Here is a 22,372-nt window from a genome sequence, read left to right on the forward strand (position 1 = left end):
TAAATTTATCGTGAGGACCACACCTTGGAATTAGGCCTCAAAAATACTTTTATGAAGGAGATCACACAAAAAGTAACAAATAAATGCTTTAAATTGATGAATATACAGACGTGTTTCTCGCACATCGGTTCAATGTTGATGTTTCTATGGAGCGCCAAAAGAGCAATCATAATAGAGGGCTAAAAACTCAATATAATGCGTATATTTAATGCATTTATTGGTGAAAATTACGTTCAATTTTAATATATTTTGTCAATGTCAATGCAACAAAAATGTTACTGTTGATACAGTACATGGTTTTTGCAGTTTTCGTTAACTTTTAAGAATGAAAATCGACAAGTTCATCATCATTACATGTACTGTAGTTTTTATACCTCAATGATCTAAATAATATTCCTCTTAGTCTTAGGCCTAGGCTAGGTAGTGATGCTGATTTAGGCCTAGGGTTTTGTTGCATTGACAAAATATATTAAAATTGAACGTAATTTTCACCAATAAATGCATTAAATATACGCATTATATTGAGTTTTTAGCCCTCTATTATGATTGCTCTTTTGGCGCTCCATAGAAACAACAACATTGAACATGGCGTATGCAGAATTGACGATCCAATGTGCGAGAAACACGTCTGTAAATTCATCAATTTAAAGCATTTATTTGTCACTTTTTATGTTATCTCCTTCGTAAAAGTATTTTTGAGGCCTAATTCTAAGGTGTGGTACTCACGATAAGGTTTCTTAACACATTTTGAGTCGAAATAAATGACAGGTGCGAAACGGAACTAGCGCCGGATCGGCCAGGTCTCCTTCCTACTACCTGGTCTACTTGCTTGATGCAGTATCCGCTTTTTGGAGAGTAAACTAGGCCTATTTTAGGCCTACTTAGACGATCGGGACACCATACGTGCGGACGGCGATCGGACCTGGTTTTGCCTCAATATTTACAGCCGATTTTGTAGAACGTTTTAGGTTTAGATTGTTTAGGAGTTTGGTTGATAGGATGGGTTTGGATCCACTGAGTTTTGTTATTTATGGGCCAATCGTTTAGTAGTAGGCTAGCTAGGCCCATGATGGGCCCCAATGTTTTAAAACGTAGGGTAGCCATCGTGGCATGGAATCCCTAGTCAGAATGGCTCTCACCCATGACAAAAATTGATTTAGGCTAGGCCTAGCCTAGTACTTGAAGCCGATAATACGATCTGTACTATTCGAGGTATAAAAATAGTATAACTGTATACAATCCATATATAATATGTACTAAATTTTGTATTTCATTAAATGTCAAATAAATATATGCTACTACTGTTATTATTACACTTTAGGCCTAGCTTAGAAAATCTACAAAAAATGTATTTCACAATGATCGGGTGGTCGTCGTTTGACAGGGGGAGGGAGATGTAAATTAGTTGACAAACACAACGTACATGACGTCGCGAGTTTGGAATCCACTGATGACGTGATTTTGTGAATATCTCATGAATATTAATGAGCTTCCCTAAGCTGCTGAAAAACAGACTTTCCATGAATTTACCCTAAAATGTATATGAAATTTAATTTTTTTAATTTCTCGTTATTACTTCTTCATTCTGACATGTCTAGGCCTATATTATTATAATATTTTTTGTTTAATAAATAAACGATATTTAAAAGCAATTTTAAACCCAGAATCCCCCTTTAATTGGAAGGACATTTTAGATCATTATTGGGTCATCAATTAAATAAAGTATTGGAGAGGTTTTTAATGAAGGAAATTTAAACTAGGAGAGTGTTTAATAAGAGGCGTCGTATAATTGAGCAGAAATCTATTCGAGGCCTGTAAAATTGGAATTTCTGTATCTTCACGATCTTTTTGAAAACAGTATTAAGTTGTATAAAGGACGCATAATCGTCAAAAACCCTCTCAAGGAAAAGCTTATTATTTATGAATTATCAAAAGTGGAAACAGGTACTTAAGACCCCGTGTGACCTCATCTTAGGATGATGTTCTTATATTGATTACCAAGTAATACAAGTATCAATATAAAGAAATACTCCTCTGTGTCTCAAGGAGGAAGCGAAGCAAGAGAGGTGGAAAGATGTTTGCAATAAACAAACTATTTTATTTGAAATTAATCCTCTTTTCTGCGTACTAATATTTTGAGTGTGTTTCAACTTTAATCCCTGTTAATCCAACTTAATCTTGATATAATCTTATGAATACAGAAAATATCACTATAATTTTAAAATTAAATTTCCAAAAAACTTTTCCAAACCGTTTCTTTTTTAAAGAACACTTTAGTATAATAATAAGTAATATAAAACCTTCTCATCATACTTTACCTATAACTTAAGCTCTGTCTACACTATCTAACTTTATGTGAACAAAAATGTGATTTGCCCATATGTGGACATGATGATGTTATATCACTACCATATTTGGGCACAGCGTACGTTTTTGTCAAACTAGTTTGATAGTTGTAGACAGAGCTTTAAAGAAAAAACATATACCTTTTCCAAGCCGTACTAATCCTGTGATAATGATGACAGCCAACACGGACATTTTGGCGAACGTGAACAGGTCCTGTACGCGTGTTGTCCATCGTACACTCATAGAATTCACCGTCGCAAGAACAACTGAAAGAGGAAGAGCCTCAATGTTATATATAATCATCATTACAACACTAATTATATTATAATAATATTATAACTATTATTATATGATACAATATTAAAGGTAGGCCTAACATAATTATCAGACAGGTCATAATTGATACTTTTGAGTTTCATAATGTTTCGGAGTCGTAAAGAGGCCTATACGCATCATTAATGCCTATTTCCAAAGCATGACTTCTTAAAAGTAATATATTATTAATAGTATTTTAATATTCCCTAAAGCCTGTTTTCCATTAGCGAAATATTCGCGCGATTCCAACATTCCCGAGTTCTGATTGGTTGCGTATTTTGTCTCGTCACAAAAAATAGAAATTATTAATACGCATGCGCATTAGTCAACACTTTCGATTCGCGCGAATAAATTCGCCTAAGTGGAAAACTGCCTATAGCTCTCTACTGCACTTCAAACAAAAAAGTGCGATGTGTCAAAATATGGTATAGTGATATGCTTAAATATGGTAGTGATATGACATCATCATTTCCATATATGGGCACATCACATTGTGTTGTCACATGAAGTTTGACCGTGTAAACAGAGCTTTAATAATAGATAGGCATCTATTTTGTCTTGTTTGTCCTTGTGCCTTCACACTGGAGCTTAGAAACCAGATTCGAGAATAATCACATAAGATGGCGGATAAATATCGGCTGAACGTGATTGCACGGTTTTATAGCAACGAATCCCTTGAATCCCAATAAATTAACCAAAAACAAATTAACCTAAAAAAGGATTTCCCCCTTGCGTTAACCCATTTCACACGGTTCCTGGGTGACTCGGAGGCATACAGGCGACCAAGAATAAACATTACGTTTAACCTAATTTAATTTTGTGGTATTATTGTAGAAGCCGATGACATTTGACTGTCTGCTTTTATCAGACAATATTAATGTGAATTTTCCCGCTCAACAATTATAACTCTGTTGATTTTGTATTATTGTTGGTTTGGAACGAAATATATTTACAGTTATAAACAAACAATTCTGGTCACAAAACATATAAGGTATAATGTATTTATATTTGTCCTCAAGCTTAGGTGGAAACTGAGGACATTTCGGCCCGGTCGCCCGTTGAATGCGTAGTTTAATGTTAGATTTGAATGTTAGATTTGAATGTTGTATGGGGCGCCACGGTTCGCAACAAATGTGCCATACTGTCACTTTAAGTTTGAATGAAGACATTACACGTGTACTTTAAAGTATTTTTAGCATGACTCTTTTGCTGCGTATGGCGCCCCATACCATTGTGTACTGATAGTGTATCGAGTTTTGGCGAATCTGTTCTGCATCTGACAACACATAAACACTTCGTCCCCACTCGTCGTAAGATAATAAATTAGGGCCAGTTGAAAACCTTTTGATTAAACAGAAATATCATCTGAAAACAGTTTGACATCAAATGCTAGAACTATTAGTTATGGCAAATAAATTATTTTCAACATCAATTCATTCCTTTCAGGAAAGTAAACTTCTCGTTTTACGGTTGATTTACTTTATCAAAATATATCATGGGATGCGCCACACAGAAACAGTCTAGCAGACGACATCATTCCCATGCCAATACTTCATTTTGCATTTTTTTTCTGCGCATCCCTTTTTTGTAATGTCTGCGCATTTTTGTTGTCGTCTGCTTATCTTTTTAACAAAAATTTATGTTTACGCATCTTTTTATTATATGTTTGGTCATCTTTTTATTTAGTTACGTGCATTTTTCTTCGGCGTAATAATTTTTTGTTAATGTTTTAGGAATCCTTTTCTTATGTCTGCGCATCTTTTTTTATTTAGTTCTGCGCATTTTTCTTCTGCGTATTATTATTATTTTTTTTATATTTAGGAATCTTTTATTTATGAGCCTGCACATCTTTTTAGTTCTACGCATTTTTTTTTTGGCGAATTTAAAAAAAATATTTTGGGAATATTTTTTTCCTTTATTTGTTTAAATATAATATTTGTGAATGTCATTGTTAATAGCTCACCACCTCACCTGTGTATTATACCGAGAACATTCTAGTAGGTCAATGTTCTATAACAATACTACGTGCTGTTCTTATTTAAAATATAACATTCTATTTTAACTACTTTATTGAGATCCCCCACGTTGATCGTCGCTAAACAATGTATCCCAATGACATTCGTAATGTTATTTTATAACAATTTTAGTTCATATAGAGTTGGTAACCGCCACGAAGGTTAAACCCACTAATATTATCAACATTTTTTTGTTTGTCTGTAACATTCAATCTTCAATAGCAATTTTCATCAAATACGAAATCAGGCCAAGAATTACAATTGCATAGGGCGACTGTTCGAATTTCATTAGGTCGGTAGGTGGGCCAAGTTGGTTATAGGTCGGGTCAGCCACAATTCAATGGATCTGGGGTTAACTTTAATTTGCCGGATTCTTTTCAAATGTGAGGTGAAGGTTTAATATTAATCGACAAAAGGCGGTGTAACTATTGTTTTAATGTTTAGCCTATGTGTTCCTGTTGTTTGTCTTCATTTTATTTTACAGCATAATTAAAACAATGTAACCTACATTGTATTGTACGCGAGAATCTCATAAATATGTTCGTGTCTTCTACAATGAGCATAAATAGGTACCTACGTAAGATAAACTTAATTATTGGAATTATAGATTTTTTCAAAACATACCGGTACAATGGCATTTTACTTTCCCCCAGTGATATTTTTATTCGATTAAATTTAATCGGTTTAAAGTAGTTTTACTGGGGGAATGCTCTTTAGTGAACCTCTAGAAAGGGTTAATGCTTTTTAAACTGTCAATGTTTCCAATTCAGGGCCAAGGCCAACTGATGTCAGTGTTCGGAGGTGTTTCCCCACAGTACAACCCTGTCAATTCACTTATTAAATACCCCTTTATTAATTAACAATTTACCTTATTCTGTCAGAGATCATAACATATTTAACACATTCAATGACACATGTGTGAATTTTACGACTGTGATCGTAATTCTCTTTGACTTGTCACCCACGGAAGTTCAGTAAATTATGGGTTTTGGCAAAAAAAAATTCAAAAGTTGAGTGGTAACTTTGATGGAATGGATTAAAAACGTCAGTACCACCGTACGAGCAATAAATGACAGACAATACTAATAATTGAACACTTTGCTATAACCATTACGATGTCAATTAAAAACTAAATCTTCATTTATTCTTTAATAGTAAGAGGAGTAAAGATTTCATGGCCACAATTATTGTTAACTTTGATATGAAACAACTTAACCAGGTAAGTAACTATAGCCTGAACGTTAATACATAAAACAGAAAAAAACAATACACTTTTGCAACATTTTAATAAAACAACTGCCATTAATAATTCTTAATTAGGCCCACTTAGACCACTATTTCAAGAACAATGAAAACACCGGTAATGTTCTCATCTTGGTGAGCCCAGTATAACATTTAAGACATGAGATTCTTCAAAGACAGAAAGCATACGAACAATGGATTTAATAAATTGTTATTAATTCATAAAATATCTGACCTACTGATGCTAGTTTTTGTCTTGATCGCATGGACAAATATGAGTAACTTGTATTAATTATGGTAATTCATAATCATTACACTTAATACTTACTGGGAAATTGTAAGCAAGTCATTATTATTCCCCTGCAGAATACCATTTATACAAAAGAATTTCTAGTTTTCTCGCTATTGCTTCGAAATGTAAGCAGCTGGTGTGGAATTTATTCCATTTTATGTGGGTCTTAGAGAGCAAAAGTTCACCATACAAGTGGATATATTTTACAACGTGACGTCACTTTCCGGAAGTGTTTCATTCATAATTGTATTCAAAATATAATTTTTCATATTGCCGTTGTTAAGAATACTTCGACATCTTTCAGTTTTTCCCGATTCAATGAATGTCATGAATTGGTTAATATGGTTTAATTATCTGTATCTGATGATTTATGTTTCGCATTTACATTATTATATTAAAATGTAGTAAACTTATTTTTAAAATATAAGGCTATTAAATGACATTCATAATCGTAAAAAAATAAGTACATAACAAAGACCTAAACAAAACAAACACTAAATAAAGTTTAACAAAATCCACATTACGGGTTCAGCGTACTGTCAAGCTCATCAAAGTGGGAAAATGAAGAAAACCCATAATTTAAATACAATTAAATACATAAAATAAATATCTAATTTGATAGAAGAGAAGAAATGTATTTAGAATATTCCGATTATAAGTATAACATCACCAGCGATTATTATGTTGTAGCAGTTGTTTGTTTCTATTTCGTATCCATACATCATGCATATTATTATAAAAGAGGTCGATACAATAACAGTTGAATGGTAAAACATCAGGAAACAAGGCCAACAGCCATAAGTCGCGTGCTAAAACGCATAGTGATACCGGACCGACAGACAGACCGACAGACAGACCGACAGACCGACCGACATAGTGAACTATAGAGTCGCGTCCACGCGACTAAAAACAAAGGAGAAACAGTTGACTTAGATTCAGGAAAACCCAATTCCAAATTCTATCCTAAAAAAAGGATTTATAGCTTCTTTCATCAAAATAATATACCTGTGTTTCTATAAATAGATACCATTTTTCCTGTTTGTGATGACAATGGTAAAACACTCGTTCGTTATAGGTAAACAATACAGCATGGCTGATGTCGGCGCCTGTTGTGTAAAGTTAGTAGGTTACATTTTGATTTGTTTTTCTTCAAAAAGTCAAGTTGATACTTCAGTAACGCCGCCGATTATGTTATTAAACTATTCTTTAATCGTCATTTATAATTGCATTTATGTATTCATAAATTATGAATACATTTTCTGAACCATTTTCCTAATTGGTAATATTGAAAATATCACTTACTTCTGAAGAATGACGTCATCTGCAAGCTTTTATAGTAACCATTTTATATATTTTCAATTCAGATTTTAATCTAATTTTAGAGAAATGGTTTCCGTAATATTTTACTTAAATGTAGGAATATATCATTTATAAGTTAATTTTATTTGTTGAATTTCAACTTATATATGTAAATAATTGAGAATGTTTAAACCAAAAATTTAATTTAAAAAGTTGTGTATCGCCCTTATAAGGTAAAAGAACATTATAATAGGCCTAGATTGATTATATTTAGTGGCTTTCATCAAACGTTACAGTATTGCTTGTTGATCCAATCATAGAGATATTATAGTGAACTGGAGAAACAACACTGGATTTTCGCCGTTGTTTATTGCTTTAAAACAAAGAGATCCGATGCGATGAGACAGTTTACTAAATATCTATATGTTCCAATTTACCAAACATTGAGCCTACGTTTTTAAAGAACACCTCAACTACCATCGGAACCGATTCGTGTAACAAGACAAAGCCACAACTTAATAAACTATTACATTTCAATAAACGAGGTAAATTATCCGACCGTTCAGCCTTATTATTTTTTAAGTTGAACACATTTACCAAAGTCCTTGGCCTATTTTCGTCTAGCAAATGCTTCACATAACCATTAGGAAATCATATGTTTCAGGTTCACAACATTATATGTATTTATTAATGTTTCCCACATGACCTAGATATGATGTTGTATTTTGATGGGTCCTGATTTGTTTATTAAAATAGCTTTTACATTCTTCATATTGATGTAGGCCTACGCTCCATTCCATCGGTGACTATTCAATTAAGTTATTATACGGTAGCGATTGTGCAAAACTTACATAGTTCAAAATGTCTATCTATCTATAGATTTTCTTTAATTTTTTTTTTGCTTGCTACTTTCTTTCAACAAAAAATATATATCCAAATACCAGAAATTGAGGTTTTCCCCTTTGTTTATGTATTATATAGGCCTAAACAATAAAATTAATTTTGAAAAAAATGGTATATGAGAAATAAATAATGTTACTAACGAGCATATCCAATACAAGAAATACTCATGTGGTTTAATTGACTAAACTATATTAATTTTGTTAAAAATTAACTGGACGTAAGTTCTTTAAAGTTTTTATTTCAACGATGCATAAATCATTGAAATAATTAAAATTAATAATAGTTTATAATATTAATATAATAATATTTCATAACATAAAAGATACAAGAATGCATTATTTAAGATATAATAATATGGAAAATTGAAAGAAAAAAACAAGTTTAATTTCAACCAGATGACGGTTGATTCGCAATAAATTACATAATGTGACCACAGAAGAGAGTGATTTTAGATATAAGATTTACGACCAAACTTGGTTTTAGTAGGTCTTGCAAACATTAAGTTAAGTAATTATGTATTTTTAGGCCCCTGTAAAAAAAATCAATTCACATTGGAGATGTGTTTGATTAGTCAAAATTAGTACCATATTCACATTTTTGTTATTTAATGAGGCAAAATTGGAATAGATAAAATAAACAGCAGTGAAATTAGTAAAAGTAACTTTCTTTTACAAAAACTGTATTTTGCAACTGCGCCTCACCCCCTTTTGTGTCGACTCTTTTACAAAAGCTGCCTCTGAGATGCTGATTAGACTTTGGCTACACTACCGTATCAATCTAAGCCTAGTTGACAAAAAAGTGTGATGTTCCTAAATATGATACTGATATTCCCAAATATGGTAGCGATTTGAAATCATCCTGTCCATATGAGCATAGCACATTTTTTTCACATAAAGTTTGCTAGTGTAGACAGAGCTTAATAAGAGGTTTCAAAATAAGATTTATCCATGAGCAAAATACAGTAGGCCTACTTGAATTTGGCGTCCAGGCCCGCGTACCTCTATTGATTTATGTCCAGCTCCAATCTAATTATAAACTCATTTCCATTTCTACTTTTTGAAATTGTTTACTTTTATGCTTCCTGTTTATGACAGATTGTATAAAACGTAATTCATTTTACGTGCACATTTCTAAATTGTGTTTTTTTTTAATGCAGGTAGGCCTAAAGGCAAAACTGACAGTAGGCCTAGCAATAATTGTTATGTTATATTTTGTCAGACGACACTGAAGTGTGTAGGCCTAACTTCGTCTCGTCTCGAAAGAAAATTATTAAGTTAATTGTTTGAACTCGTTGTTATATTGTGCAAATGGAAAGTTATGATACCAGATTAGTAACCTCTTGTTACTTCTTCCCTCCATGTTTTAGCAAAAGTTTAGCAAGTTGATAAAACACATTGTATTTTAGTGTGGCAAATAAACAACAACATCGACTAATTTTCCTAATATTTAATAGACCTAAAATGAATTATGAATTACCAATTGAATTGATTCTTATTTCTTTACCATTACTGGTAAATAAATCATTTTCAACTTAGGCCTGGGCTAGACATGAGTATACGAGATGTACACCGGTGTAAACACAGCCGAATTCAGTAGGATAGCCAGGCCGACGTGATGAGCTAAAGTACTTTGAATCAGTAGGTAGTTTAGAGATTTGATTTAATACATACTTGAGACAATGTCACGCAAGTTCTTATAAATATTGATAAATAACTTGTATGATCCTAAGCTCTTTTTATTGTTCTAAAAGTAAAACATACTGGGGTATTTGACAGTCACATTTTATGGTCCTATCAACCGTTTACTTTTCAATATTTGATTTACACTCACTGACAAATAGTCGGATACGATACATTGTTCCATTTTTTATGAGGTTCGTACGTGTTACCGGAAGAGCAGGTTATTATTTATTAAGGAAAGGTGTAAAACACAATGTTAATTAACTTAATTACAAGACTATTAAAGTTTTACATTACATTTTGGCAGTCAATTACAGAAAACTATGACATAATGAGTAAAATTGGACGTATTATTATTCATCGAACTGAAAATTACCAAGGAAACTAGAAACCTAATTATGTTGTTAAATAGTAATTTAATAAAACTTGAAAAGTAGTTGCATACGATATAAATATACTATCTTAAAAAAGCTTTACCTAAGCAATTACTATTAATATTTCAGTAATTTACATTAGATTAATATCATAAAATGTAACAAAAAATTACTAGAAACTCTCCTCTAAGGGGTAGATTTATGAAAATTACTTAATAGCAACAATAATCAGCGTCAGTCAATGAGAAGTCAGTTTTAAAATAACCTAAGCATATCTAATTTCCCTTTTTCCTAAATATTAAATGAAGAAGTTATTTCATAAGTTACAAAGAACTTGTTTGATATTTTTAAAAAGCTTCGGATTTCACTAAGCACCTCCTAACTATTTTGACTTACGCAAAAGCAAAAAGACCTTGATTTACGTAAAAATTAATTAAAATAATCTTTGAATTTCCATTTTCTTTCAATCTTTCTCTTATTTACCAATTTTAGTTACCACATTTAGCTTACAACATATGTTTCCTCCATACTTACAATTAATGATCTTTTCTCAAACATTTCCAAATAAAATATCTTTAATATTCACACCATAAGGAGAATTTATGAGATGTTTGGAAGTTTTCCTTTTGTTTATGTATTGTATAACAAATACAATTTGGCATGAATAGTATTTAAAAAAGAATTAATGTTACTAACGAGCATGAAGTATTGTTTTGATGTTTTGGTTCTGATATGAAGAAGCGTGTCTATACAATTCAAAAATTATTGACAAATATAATGTTTTGAATCTACATTAGCAAAATCAATATCAAATTGAAATTATAATTCTGATATTAATACTTACTCTCTTATCTCTTTGTTTCAGTTATTTAATAATTATTTTGGTACTAGAGCTTGAATATTATATTATTTTTCTTAAATATACATTGTCCCTCTGTACGTATATACAAAACAATGCTGTTTTCTCTACATTTTTATGTTTTCCTTAATTATATATGTTACAATATTATCACTGTGAAATGTGTCCAATGCTTTGTAATGAATAGTATCGACGCCCCAGCAATAAAGACATTTTAACAAGTAATAAAATGAGTAATAGCAAACAACAATGATCTGTATTTCTGAACAGTGAAATACAACGGTATAGGAATTGTATACATTTACTTAAAATTTACTTAACATAAACACATGTTAAATGTTACTTTTTAAATAAACCATTACAAATTATAACATTCTAGTAAATCCTGCAGAATTTTATTCCAAAAAATATTGCTTTTTCCCCCCTTGAATGTAACCTTAATATGTTCATACTATTATATTATCCATATTTGTATAAAATTGTGAAGATAAAAACTTTTGATTATCTCAAGTCTGGTAGATTAAGAATGATGCGTATTAAAACAACTCGATTTAGGAATTCCTTCTACCTTCAGCAGTCAGTGTAGGCCTATTTAATAAAAACAAACCTAGATAAGATAATTAGAATTTTCATTGTTGGAAAGTTTTTGGAATTTTGCAAGTGTTGTCAATTTTTTTCTACTAATTGAGTGTATTCTTTTTCGCAACAAGAAGACAAATTTCATACTGTACTATATTGGTTTGTATGACAATAAAAGATCTGTATCTGTATCTGTATGTTTTAATCTTAATACGGTATTTTCACAACACTGTTTGACACTCTTTTATCTCCTAATTGAGTATTAATTACTTGATCGAGTAATTGTTAGATACAGGACGCAATACTTAAATGATAAATAAACATAATATAAAACTATACAAAATATTAAGATTATAAATTGTTGCTGAATCTGATGTGCGCTGATTAATAATAATGACAAGGTGGCCTATTTATTAATACGATAACACACACAATGATATAGATTAGTTTTTACGAAGATAACATTTTTGTAAAACCATCATTGTATTGCTTAGTTACTTTATATTATAAGCCTAAAAACGTATTATTTAGATAGTATTATATAAGGTAGACTATATTATAAAAGTTTGCAGTATACATACCTAAACACGATATCGCTGTGAGGAAGAGACTCGCCTGTGGAGGGTGACACGTCGGATCAGGATAAAACGGATACACAATATAATCGGCAAAAGTCAGAGCTAATATGGCCAATAAAGAAGGCTGTAGAACGAGCACATTCACCCAAAGAAACAAAAACGCTAGCATAGGTCCCCATGCCTCTTTAATGTACGCGTAATCACCGCCAGACTTCATAATAGTCGTGCCCAGTTCCGCGTAGCAAAGCGCGCCCACGAGCGACCCCAGGCCAGCTATTGTCCATACTAATAATGTTAATCCTATAGACCCACTATGCATGAACACAGCTTTTGGTGAGATAAAAATTCCAGATCCGATGATTCCGCCAACAATAATCGTGATACCATTTAGTAATGTAATCTTTCTTTGTAAACGGACAGAGCCCGGCGACCGTTCCTCTTCATACGCCATGATAACGAAAATTAAATTGTATAACAGAGAACGCTTAGTAATAATAACCTATAAACCCGATATATCCACCACATACACCGCTTTCTACCACAACGCTCTCTCCGTTCTGACTGAAACTAGAATGCTGGCTTACTTTGTTAAATTCACTATAAGGATGAATTACTGTTTTGTGCTCACTTTTTTTTCTCGCTTATGATTCGTCATTCGTGACGCGGAGGAATAACACAAGTCGGCCGGCGAGAAAGAATCCCAAGAATATTCCATACAAACTATAATATGAATCAATCAATCAATTCAAAATTGGCTGATTGATATATATTTTAGGAATTAATATTTACTAATATTTATTTTTTATTTAAAAAGAACGTGACCGTGATAACGTTATATTTGCAGTTTTAACAGAATGTTTCTCAGAATTTCTTTATCGTTCTCGTCATTAAATCGAAAGCAAATTTGAGAATTAATTTTCGTTGACACCACTGAAAGACAGAAAATTAACGCGCGTACAAAACACGTAACATTATTTAAACGTGCGCATGACATGTCCCACGAATGTTACATGCGTGTAACACGCGAGGCAATGACCGCAAGGTTATGGTATACCATAATTAATGTCAGTTTAGTCTAGTTACTTCATATTAGAAGTTCACACTTCGCATGTGAATACAATGGGTAATTGTCAATATGATATCACATATCAACGCTTTGTTATAAAAACATAATCGCATAAATAAACCTATTAGCAAAATTTATTACAGCAGTCGTAAATGGCGCCACCTGTAGTTTTTTTCTTAGAACTTTGGCAACTGAAGAAAGAGATACTGTAACATACAAAATAACAACTAACAACAGATAGTTTAAAGTATAATAATAGACCTATACAATTAGTTAAGAACCCGAGAAAATTGGTGAAATAATATTATCTGTTTGTCCAGGTTTTCTTTAATTGATTAATTATATCATTGCATAATATTTCTCAACTTCCTTCCGATCGTTGTTGTCACGCAGCCGAAGACGACTTTGTTTTTTTTCTGCGCATACCGTTTTACCCGTCCCACATACTTGTCTACCATTCGTCTTGGTCTTCACTCAACACCCTAGGCCAACATTCAACATGACGACGCATTCCTACCTTCTAGGATTATTCACCCCTTTTCGTATAATGTTTCGACAAAAGAGTTAGGGAACTGGTTAAAAATGCCTGGTCATATACCCACGGGATTGAAGACAATAAACCGTTTGTCTGACCCCCTGGCTCTTGTCTGAACCTGATATATTTCTGATCGTTGAGTAGTATACGTGAAACGGAGGCTGAGTGACGAGTAGCAGACAATATCAATGTTATGTTACATGCGGGCCCGGCATTTAGAATTTTAAATATGTAAAATATATTAAACGACCGACCCAGGACGTTGGAACTATACTAGACTTGCCCCAAGTCTGTAGTTATTGTCTTTTTTATGTTAGTCCACCAGTCGGCGTATAAATTTTTTCTATGAAAACTGAAAATGTGAGCTCAAGTATGAAACGCCATATTTGTGCCAAAATATTACCTTTTTTTTTACTAATTCCGGAACCTAGACTAAATGTAAGCCTATACGTATATAAAATAAATTTGTTATATTTTGTGTTTATACTGATAATCTGATTAAGCACGTTGGTCAATCGATTGGTGACTGAACGAAAAAATACGATTATTATAATTCAGGTCCAAAACTAGATTTTGTATGTCTTTGATCATCCTAAGAAAAAACAAATTCAAAGTGACGTTTGAAATAGAATACTGTCAAACGTCTCAGCAATATATCCGAGCGTGTTTCCTGTCCATGTCCATAACAATAAGACCGGTGTATTTCATGTATCACTATTGTTGACACGTTGTATCATTCAATCTGCTCACTGATTGCAGAGGCTCCCTTGAGATGACGTCATAATTATTATCACCTATACTAAACCTATTTTTAAACTGAATTTTGACGTAATATTTATGTCGGTCACGTCTATAATATATATAAAATAATATAAAAGTGTGTAAACGATAATCGCAAGACGGATCATAAACAAGATATTCTTGTACCTTTTTATTATTCGCTTTTATTGTATTTTTTTATTGAAATTGACAGTACTTTTGTAATACAACGTTTTTAGCCACACGACTACTTATACCTAAATGAATAAATAAATAAAAAAGTTTATCTTCTTTCAGGAGGACAGCTTACTGTCAATATAAACATACAGTATAAAAAGAACCCAAAACTGGCAAACAAAAGCTCAACATTAAATCATATTAAATGAAACGTAACTTAAAAAATACATTTCTCACATTCAATAATACAGTATTGCCTCATAGCTGTATGAAGAGAAGACCTTCTCACGTGAAAATGAGGTAGAATGCTCAAGGTGGCTGCTATTTAAAATAATATTTAACATTTCTTCATTACATTGTATTTCTAATACATCAGCTTCATTTACCGAAAGATTATTTATGTAGGCCTACTTCACACAAAAGAGATGTCTGTCTAATGTATAGTTTTATACACCAAACGAAAATGTACGAATTATTTTCGTATAATAATCGTACAAAATTTGTTACGGTACTTTACACCATTGTATTGCATTGCATAATATTTTCGTAACCGAAAAGTTTGTGATCCTATTATATAGGGGGCGCTATAACATAAACTAAGAAAAACCATAGTTGGCTTATTTTTAATATTGCAAAAATAATGGTCGATAGAGAGAAATAAAACACGACATTGGCTGAAATCAGGATTAGGATAAGATGTAAAAGTGCCAATACGAATTAGTGTAAAACAATAAAATGTTGGTTGGATTTATATATACATGACATGGATTTGACATCAAGAATTATAAACATAACGAAACAACTGTCAATAATTACTAATGCACAGATAATCCGAAAAATCCGGAGAAGATCATTAAAGATAATCTTAATTATCGATAAGAGATTATTAAAGATAATCTTGATCAGAAGGAGATAATTTAAGATAATCTGCATAATCAGAAGCAGATATGTCTTGGCTTAATGTGGGATTATTGAAATCCTGGTCTTAAACAGAAATGTATAAGATAGAAATTTGTATCATCTAAAAACCATTGGCCTATTTTCAACGAATCTTCTTTCAAACGTGATGTAGAAGAAGTTACATAATATGTATTTTAAAGGCGAGGGTGATAGAGTGACATATATTTGTCAGTGACGTCACATGATTTGACACGCGCGTTCAAATACTGATGAAAATGATACCACTTTTGTACGCGCACGTCCACTTTGTGTCTTTTCCTTCCTAGGGCCACTAATATAATATTGGTAATCCTGATTAATTTATGGCAGTTCGACGTGATAGTTATTAAGGTATAATATTTTTTTATTATTAAGATACCGTGTAGGCTACCCAAACTCTTCTCCAACGCCATTTTTCTGATACAATAATTTCCATTTACAATAGGCCTACTTCTAAAATGCCTTCATTGGCACCGGCATTTGCTAGATCACAAATTTATTTCTTGTTTTAGAGATGTTCAGATAACAAGTAGAATGTAAAAATATGTAGGGCGCCCTCTAATTATAATTTAGAGGTACTGTACACTTTTTTTTTTAAACGGTGGAAGGCGTTTGGAATTAAGAAAATGTATACAATATTTTAGATTAAAATGAAAAGAACAAAACAAACAAATAAAATTAATTGATTTTTAAAAGGAAACTAACTAGTATTCATAAGTAGTGGGGTTAATTTTGCGGCGCGCCTCTGGGTAAAGCGATGCCATTTAAACTACACTATTTGAGATGCCTCATAGATAAGTATTTAGGCCTAAAATTAAAATGAAATGTGGTATTTCTTCACAATCCTCAAACAAAATCATAGATTAAAAAACAAACTGAATTAATATAATTATTCGGAGTAAGTCCTATCCATCACTGAGGCTGATTCATGACCCTTTGATGAATATAGGCCCAATAAAATTGGTATCAAAATAATTATTTCATATTAATAGTACGTTTTTCATTTTCTGTGATTGGGGAAACCGGAAGATACTTTATTAAAGTGGATTGATATGGCAAAAGTGTGGTGTGTTCAACGAAAGCAGCTGAAAGAAAGATGAGTCAACTACACCCTTGGTCCATATGGGATGGTGATGGGTGGATAGGAGGGTCCCCGGTGTATATCGCAGTGTTATTTGGTATACATCGTTTGTTAATTATAGCTATTCCTCATATCCCTAATTATTATTTTCGTAGGCCCAATTAAAAAAGTCTATATTGCTCAGGCCACACATTGACAATAGGCGCGCCTACAGACGTAATTTAATGTCCACTTAAATAAAAAAGGAAAAATGTAGGCCTATGCTATTTGGATTAACATTTTGGATTGGATTAGCATAAAATGGACAAAATTAAATAAAATAACATTACGTAGACTATTAAAAAATCCGATTAATATCAAAACCAAGCTTTAGGGGCGGGGCGACAATCCCAAATATAAACCACGCCCACTTTGTGGTACGTACGGACGGCGGTGATTGGCGTGATATTTTTCTGTAACTGTCAAACCTGGATAATAAATGTGCGTCAGAATTCCGTGGCTGATCCTATACGTCATGAACTTTTTCAGGAAGTGTTATATTATAGAAATTCATAATGAATTGTATTTTATGATAAAAATTTCCGTAAAAATTACAACGCCACGAATTTAAGCGACAAATTCCAAGGGTCAATATACGGCCGGCCGGGAACCAGTGAAGCGTTTACCATGAGCATGCGTAGTAATGTTTACCGTGTTGCTATCGGAGAAGGAAGAGATCAAACATGGTGAGTATCTGTCAAAATTCAATACTGTAAATTGTTCTAAAATTTATATTTTATGGCTAATGAATAGGCCCAGTAATTCTAGGTGTAATAAATAATACATTACTTTACATGAATACAATGTTGCATACTGTAGTCTCATTGTCGATGTTTAGTTTTACGACGATTAAAATGGCAACGAAGAGGGAGCGTGTAAATAAACATAATCATTATAATGCCTACCTTTGCTGCACGCAAGGGCTGTCTGCTGCATGCAGTCTCCTGTGATGGAAAGAAGATGATGAGCGCGATGAATGTGAAGAGGGAGTGGGTTGACTGACCCGATTTTTTCAGTTCAGTGAGAATGGGGTTCGGCTTGGGATTTTTTGAGTTTCGACTGGCCTAGCCTAATAATGTACTACTGTAGGCCTAGGCCTATAGTTGTAGTAGGTAAGTTGTCCATGACAATATGATGGAGTAAAGTTTTAATAGTTAAATGCTATATTGGAATTTGCACAATAATTCAAAGTAATCCATACTAATACTATAGTTATAGGCCTAGCTAGGCATATTAATTTGCATAATTTCAGAATGACACATGTGACATGACATGAATCTAGTCGGAGCATCCACTGTGTTTTACATATACTTTCATAAAAATACTTTAGCCATTAAATGTTGTGGCTATATAAAAACTGCCTGTAAAGTTGAAATACCTTTTTGCTTTTAAACATTTTTTCAGTGAATTCTAGTAAACAAAGTACAATAGTTGTATTGTTCATGCAAAGCACAACAACAATTTAATTGTCATTCCATGCGGTTACAGTTCATATCCAACCAATTATTATTATACTTTATTGTGCTGCTATAATTAGTACTGAAGATCAATTATGTTATAGACTATGTTAGTTAGAGTATGTTCTGGAAGAATGGAGAAACAATAAAACGATCGATTTAAATCAAGAAAGACGAGCCAGCAAGTAAAAATGTCAAGAATTTCAGAGGTCCCTCCTAATTGCTTCAAAGCCATGAATTCAAAACAGATTTGCATTGTGAATAATGCCTTGCTCTGTTTAGGTTACAGAACCAGGTCAGGGGTCATATCACACAGATATTTTTATCCTCCAATGGGCTAATCTGCATACCAAACTTTCTTCCAAGTGGTTCAAGTATTTAACTTTTTGTTGCATATCTGCTTTCATTATGAGAGCAATTTTTATTATTAATAGTTGAATAATACCGATTTGTATATGACTGAAAACTTAATACAATCATTTATTTTCTAATCTAAGCTTTTTATAATAATTAATAATTTCATAACAGCCATCGGCCATCAAATTAATGAGTAATAATACCGAGTCGCTACTTTTTGCATATATAATATCCAATTCAACCCCAAATTCATAACTGTAGAGACCCAAGACAAGTTGTGATGCAGTATGACGACGATATCTAATTATTCCATCCCAGGAAAGATGGGATGATATGCTCAATTGAACAGAGAATATACAACGAAGAAACATACCGAAGTTAATAAGTGATTCTGTTCACATTAACATTTTGATCGATGTATTCTGCAACATTGGCTATAAAGATTCAGTATACAAATACCTTTACAGATAGATTCGAAATTCTTATGTAATATCCAGATATAAAATGTAATTCATTCATTCATCAGTGGAAAAATTACTTCCATTTATTGTCATTTGCATATAAAATATACATAGAAATTATGTTTGCTCTGAGATATACAAAAACAGATAAATGAATAACTAACAAAAAAATTACAATTACAAAGTGTCGCATCACTCTCGTTTGAATTGTATTTGATTGATCTTAGAATAACATTTTTAAAAATATTAAAAAAGTTTAACTAGTTAGTGTATGGTTTTTACTTTTACGCAATAAAATGAATATTAGTTTTGACCTAGTTCACTTGTGTAATAAAAGTTGTAGTATTATAGTATAGTACAATACTATATCAGTGTGTGGTCGTTAAGGTCAAGAAATTGACCCATGTTGAGTTTTATTTTATTTGTGGTCAAGTAATTGTAGTAGTAGTGAATATTCATTGAATCTATAATCTGTGACCGATTTTCATTCCAATCCATGTTTTAGGAAAAAACAATTTTTTTGTTTGATTTGAGGAAAAAAGGGTTTTATTGATTTCATGTCATTGTACAGTAGTACAGTAAAACTTTTTCCCCCTTTGCCGACAAAACTCCTACTTTTGACATAATGCAGTGAACACCTCTGAGAATGTGATCACTATTTATTTATGTAACCTTTACTTCTTCTATAATCCTATTACTGGTCTTTGTGTAGTGCAGTGTGGCTTTTCTTGGAGCAGTTGACTTGTCAAATTACTTGTCATGACTCTGTCTGGGTAACATTACATGTGCATACAGATGAGGTTTTTGATCCTTTTAATAGGAGACTCCTGTATACATATCGTAGTCAAATATGCCATCCATTTAGTTTACAATTGATTTCAGGGAGCATTTTCATCAACAATTTTGATTAACTGCTGATCAACAATTAGAATTTAAAGTTAAGCTCTGTCTACACTATCAAACTAGTTTGACAAAACAAATGTGATGTGCCCAAATATGGTAGTGATATACCCAGATATGGTAGTGGTATGACATAATAATGTCGTCATGTCCGTGTGCACATCACATTTTTGGTCACATGAAGTTTGATGGTGTAGACAGAGCTTAAGAACCATAGTTAAATGAGTGTTGTTATTTTACTATTTTAAGGTAGTTTTACATAGCATTTTGCTATGACACACTGGTGGTGGAACTGAAGATGATGTTGTTAAATTCCATTAAACTTATATCAGTTTTAATAACTGATTCCAAAATATTAATAAATTTGATGCTATCACAACTTTTTGGAAAACAGTACATTGGTAGAAGAAAGTATATAAAACATTAACAGTAGATAAAGCTACACTGTAATGTAATAAAGATTTGTAGCTAATGTTTAATGCACAAATTAAACAGTTTACAATGCTCAACGAATGATACTGTATGTACTTTCAAAATATAACTGACTAATGTTACGGTTAATTAAAATTTATGCACATAGATATTCACAATTTGGTATTGTTTCTGATATTGTGAAATGTCAGGTATTAATAATAATATAAACAGCTTCCTTCAAATAGTGCAATTTATTGAGTGAGACTGAGATACTAGTGTGTAACTTGTGTTTAAAAATACCATTCCAACATTAACAATAGAAAACAGAAGATTCCCACAAAGCAGAGGTATTTATTTCAAATAATCATAGAATTAACTCAAGGCTAAATATTATACTAAATTGCAATGTAAGGGTCACAGAGCTAGGGTCAGTTCAACTTGGCTTACTGTGACCCCTAGTTTTTAATACTGTATACTTAAAATATATTTTTAGGTGACTTAAAACTTCCAGACTGAGATTTAGCCCATAGCTATTCGTGAAGAAGTTTAATAGCAAAATAATGGGCGAAATGTAGTATAATTATATTTACAAATTTTTACAATCTGTCTATAATTTGTAGGCATCATATTTATATATTATTTTATTTTTTTCCCCATTTTTCATTCAACATTTATTTTGCTACAGTCAGTACCTTATTTGCTTTTTATTTTATATTTTTTCTTGTTTATTTGCTACAGTGAGGCTAAAAAATGGTATGTGATGTGAGTTGCAATGTAGTACTGTAGTAGTACCGGTATCATTTGGACTAAAACAATTTGTGCTACTTGTTAAATTGGTTGGTAATAGTAACGACATGCCTTTAAGCTCTGTCTACACTATCAAACTTTATGTGACAAAAAAATGTGATGTGCCCATATATGGACATGATGATGTCATACCTCTACCATATTTTGGCACATCACATTCTTTTTGTCAAAATAATTTGATAGTGTAGACAGAGCTTTAGAAATACAGTATTACAAGGAAATGGTGGTAGAAACATCCCTCCATTTTGTTTGACATAAAAGATGACAAAAAAAAAAAACTAATACCAAACAGCGATTGCATAAATTCAAACTTATTTAATAAATGCTATGGACGGCTTTAGTTGACTAACTTCCGGTATGAGATCTAGTGGTCTGATGAAAGAGACGGTTGGTATTGGAGTTTGTTCGTCGGCTTAATTGGAGGAAGATGTGGGCTGAACATTCACATGCAATGTAAATTCTGAATTTTAAACAGTTGCTGTAACGCTAGGTTTGTAATCATTACTTTAAACCTATTTCTAAGAATTGATTTTCAGAATTCTAATTTGTTACAGTAATATTCATAGCCAAAGAAAATCAATTAAGGCTTGGTTATGCATTTCACAATGAATTTATATTCTCTGTTTTTAAATCATGTAACAGAATGTGGCAAAAGAGAAGAATGGCATATGGGGATACAGGGAGGGTGTACTGTATGAGGTGGGAAGATAGGTGTGATGAAGGTGATGGGGTATGATAAAGCGGAGTGGGGTATGAGAAAGGGGAGATCAGTGTGAGGAAGGAGATGGGGTATGAGAAAGCAGAGTGGAATACGAGAAAGGGGAAGATCAGTGTGAGGAAGGAGATGGGGTATGAGAAAGCAGAGTGGGGTATGAGAAAGGGGAAGATCAGTGTGAGGA

General features: G+C 32.3%; 2 protein-coding genes across 4 annotated transcripts in view; one reads left to right on the forward strand and one right to left on the reverse strand.

The window, feature by feature from the left end:
* Nucleotides 1-13,116, reverse strand: part of LOC144847970 (Y+L amino acid transporter 2-like) — a 63,513-nt gene extending 50,397 nt beyond the window's left edge. For both annotated transcript variants that reach the window (XR_013613814.1, XM_078704601.1), the window contains exons 1-2: nucleotides 12,485-13,116; nucleotides 2,487-2,612 (exon numbers count right to left, since the gene is read on the reverse strand). Coding sequence is in view for 1 of the 2 variants with exons in the window: in XM_078704601.1 (XP_078560727.1) it covers nucleotides 2,487-2,612; nucleotides 12,485-12,932 (574 nt within the window). In the remaining variant the exon portion in view is untranslated. The remainder of the gene's footprint in view (nucleotides 1-2,486; nucleotides 2,613-12,484) is intronic.
* Nucleotides 1-22,372, forward strand: part of LOC144847954 (dynein axonemal intermediate chain 7 homolog) — a 90,869-nt gene that overhangs the window by 14,948 nt on the left and 53,549 nt on the right. The window contains exon 1 of one of the 2 annotated variants that reach the window (XM_078704575.1): nucleotides 17,694-17,763. The exons of the other annotated variant lie outside the window; for it this stretch is intronic. Within the exon in view, the coding sequence (XP_078560701.1) occupies nucleotides 17,761-17,763 (3 nt within the window). The 5' untranslated portion in view covers nucleotides 17,694-17,760. Of the gene's footprint in view, nucleotides 1-17,693; nucleotides 17,764-22,372 lie in introns of those variants that run through there. 2 annotated transcript variants of the gene reach the window in all.

This window comes from Antedon bifida, chromosome 7 (assembly GCF_963402885.1).
Source record: "Antedon bifida chromosome 7, ecAntBifi1.1, whole genome shotgun sequence".
Classification (NCBI taxonomy): Eukaryota; Metazoa; Echinodermata; class Crinoidea; order Comatulida; family Antedonidae; genus Antedon; species Antedon bifida.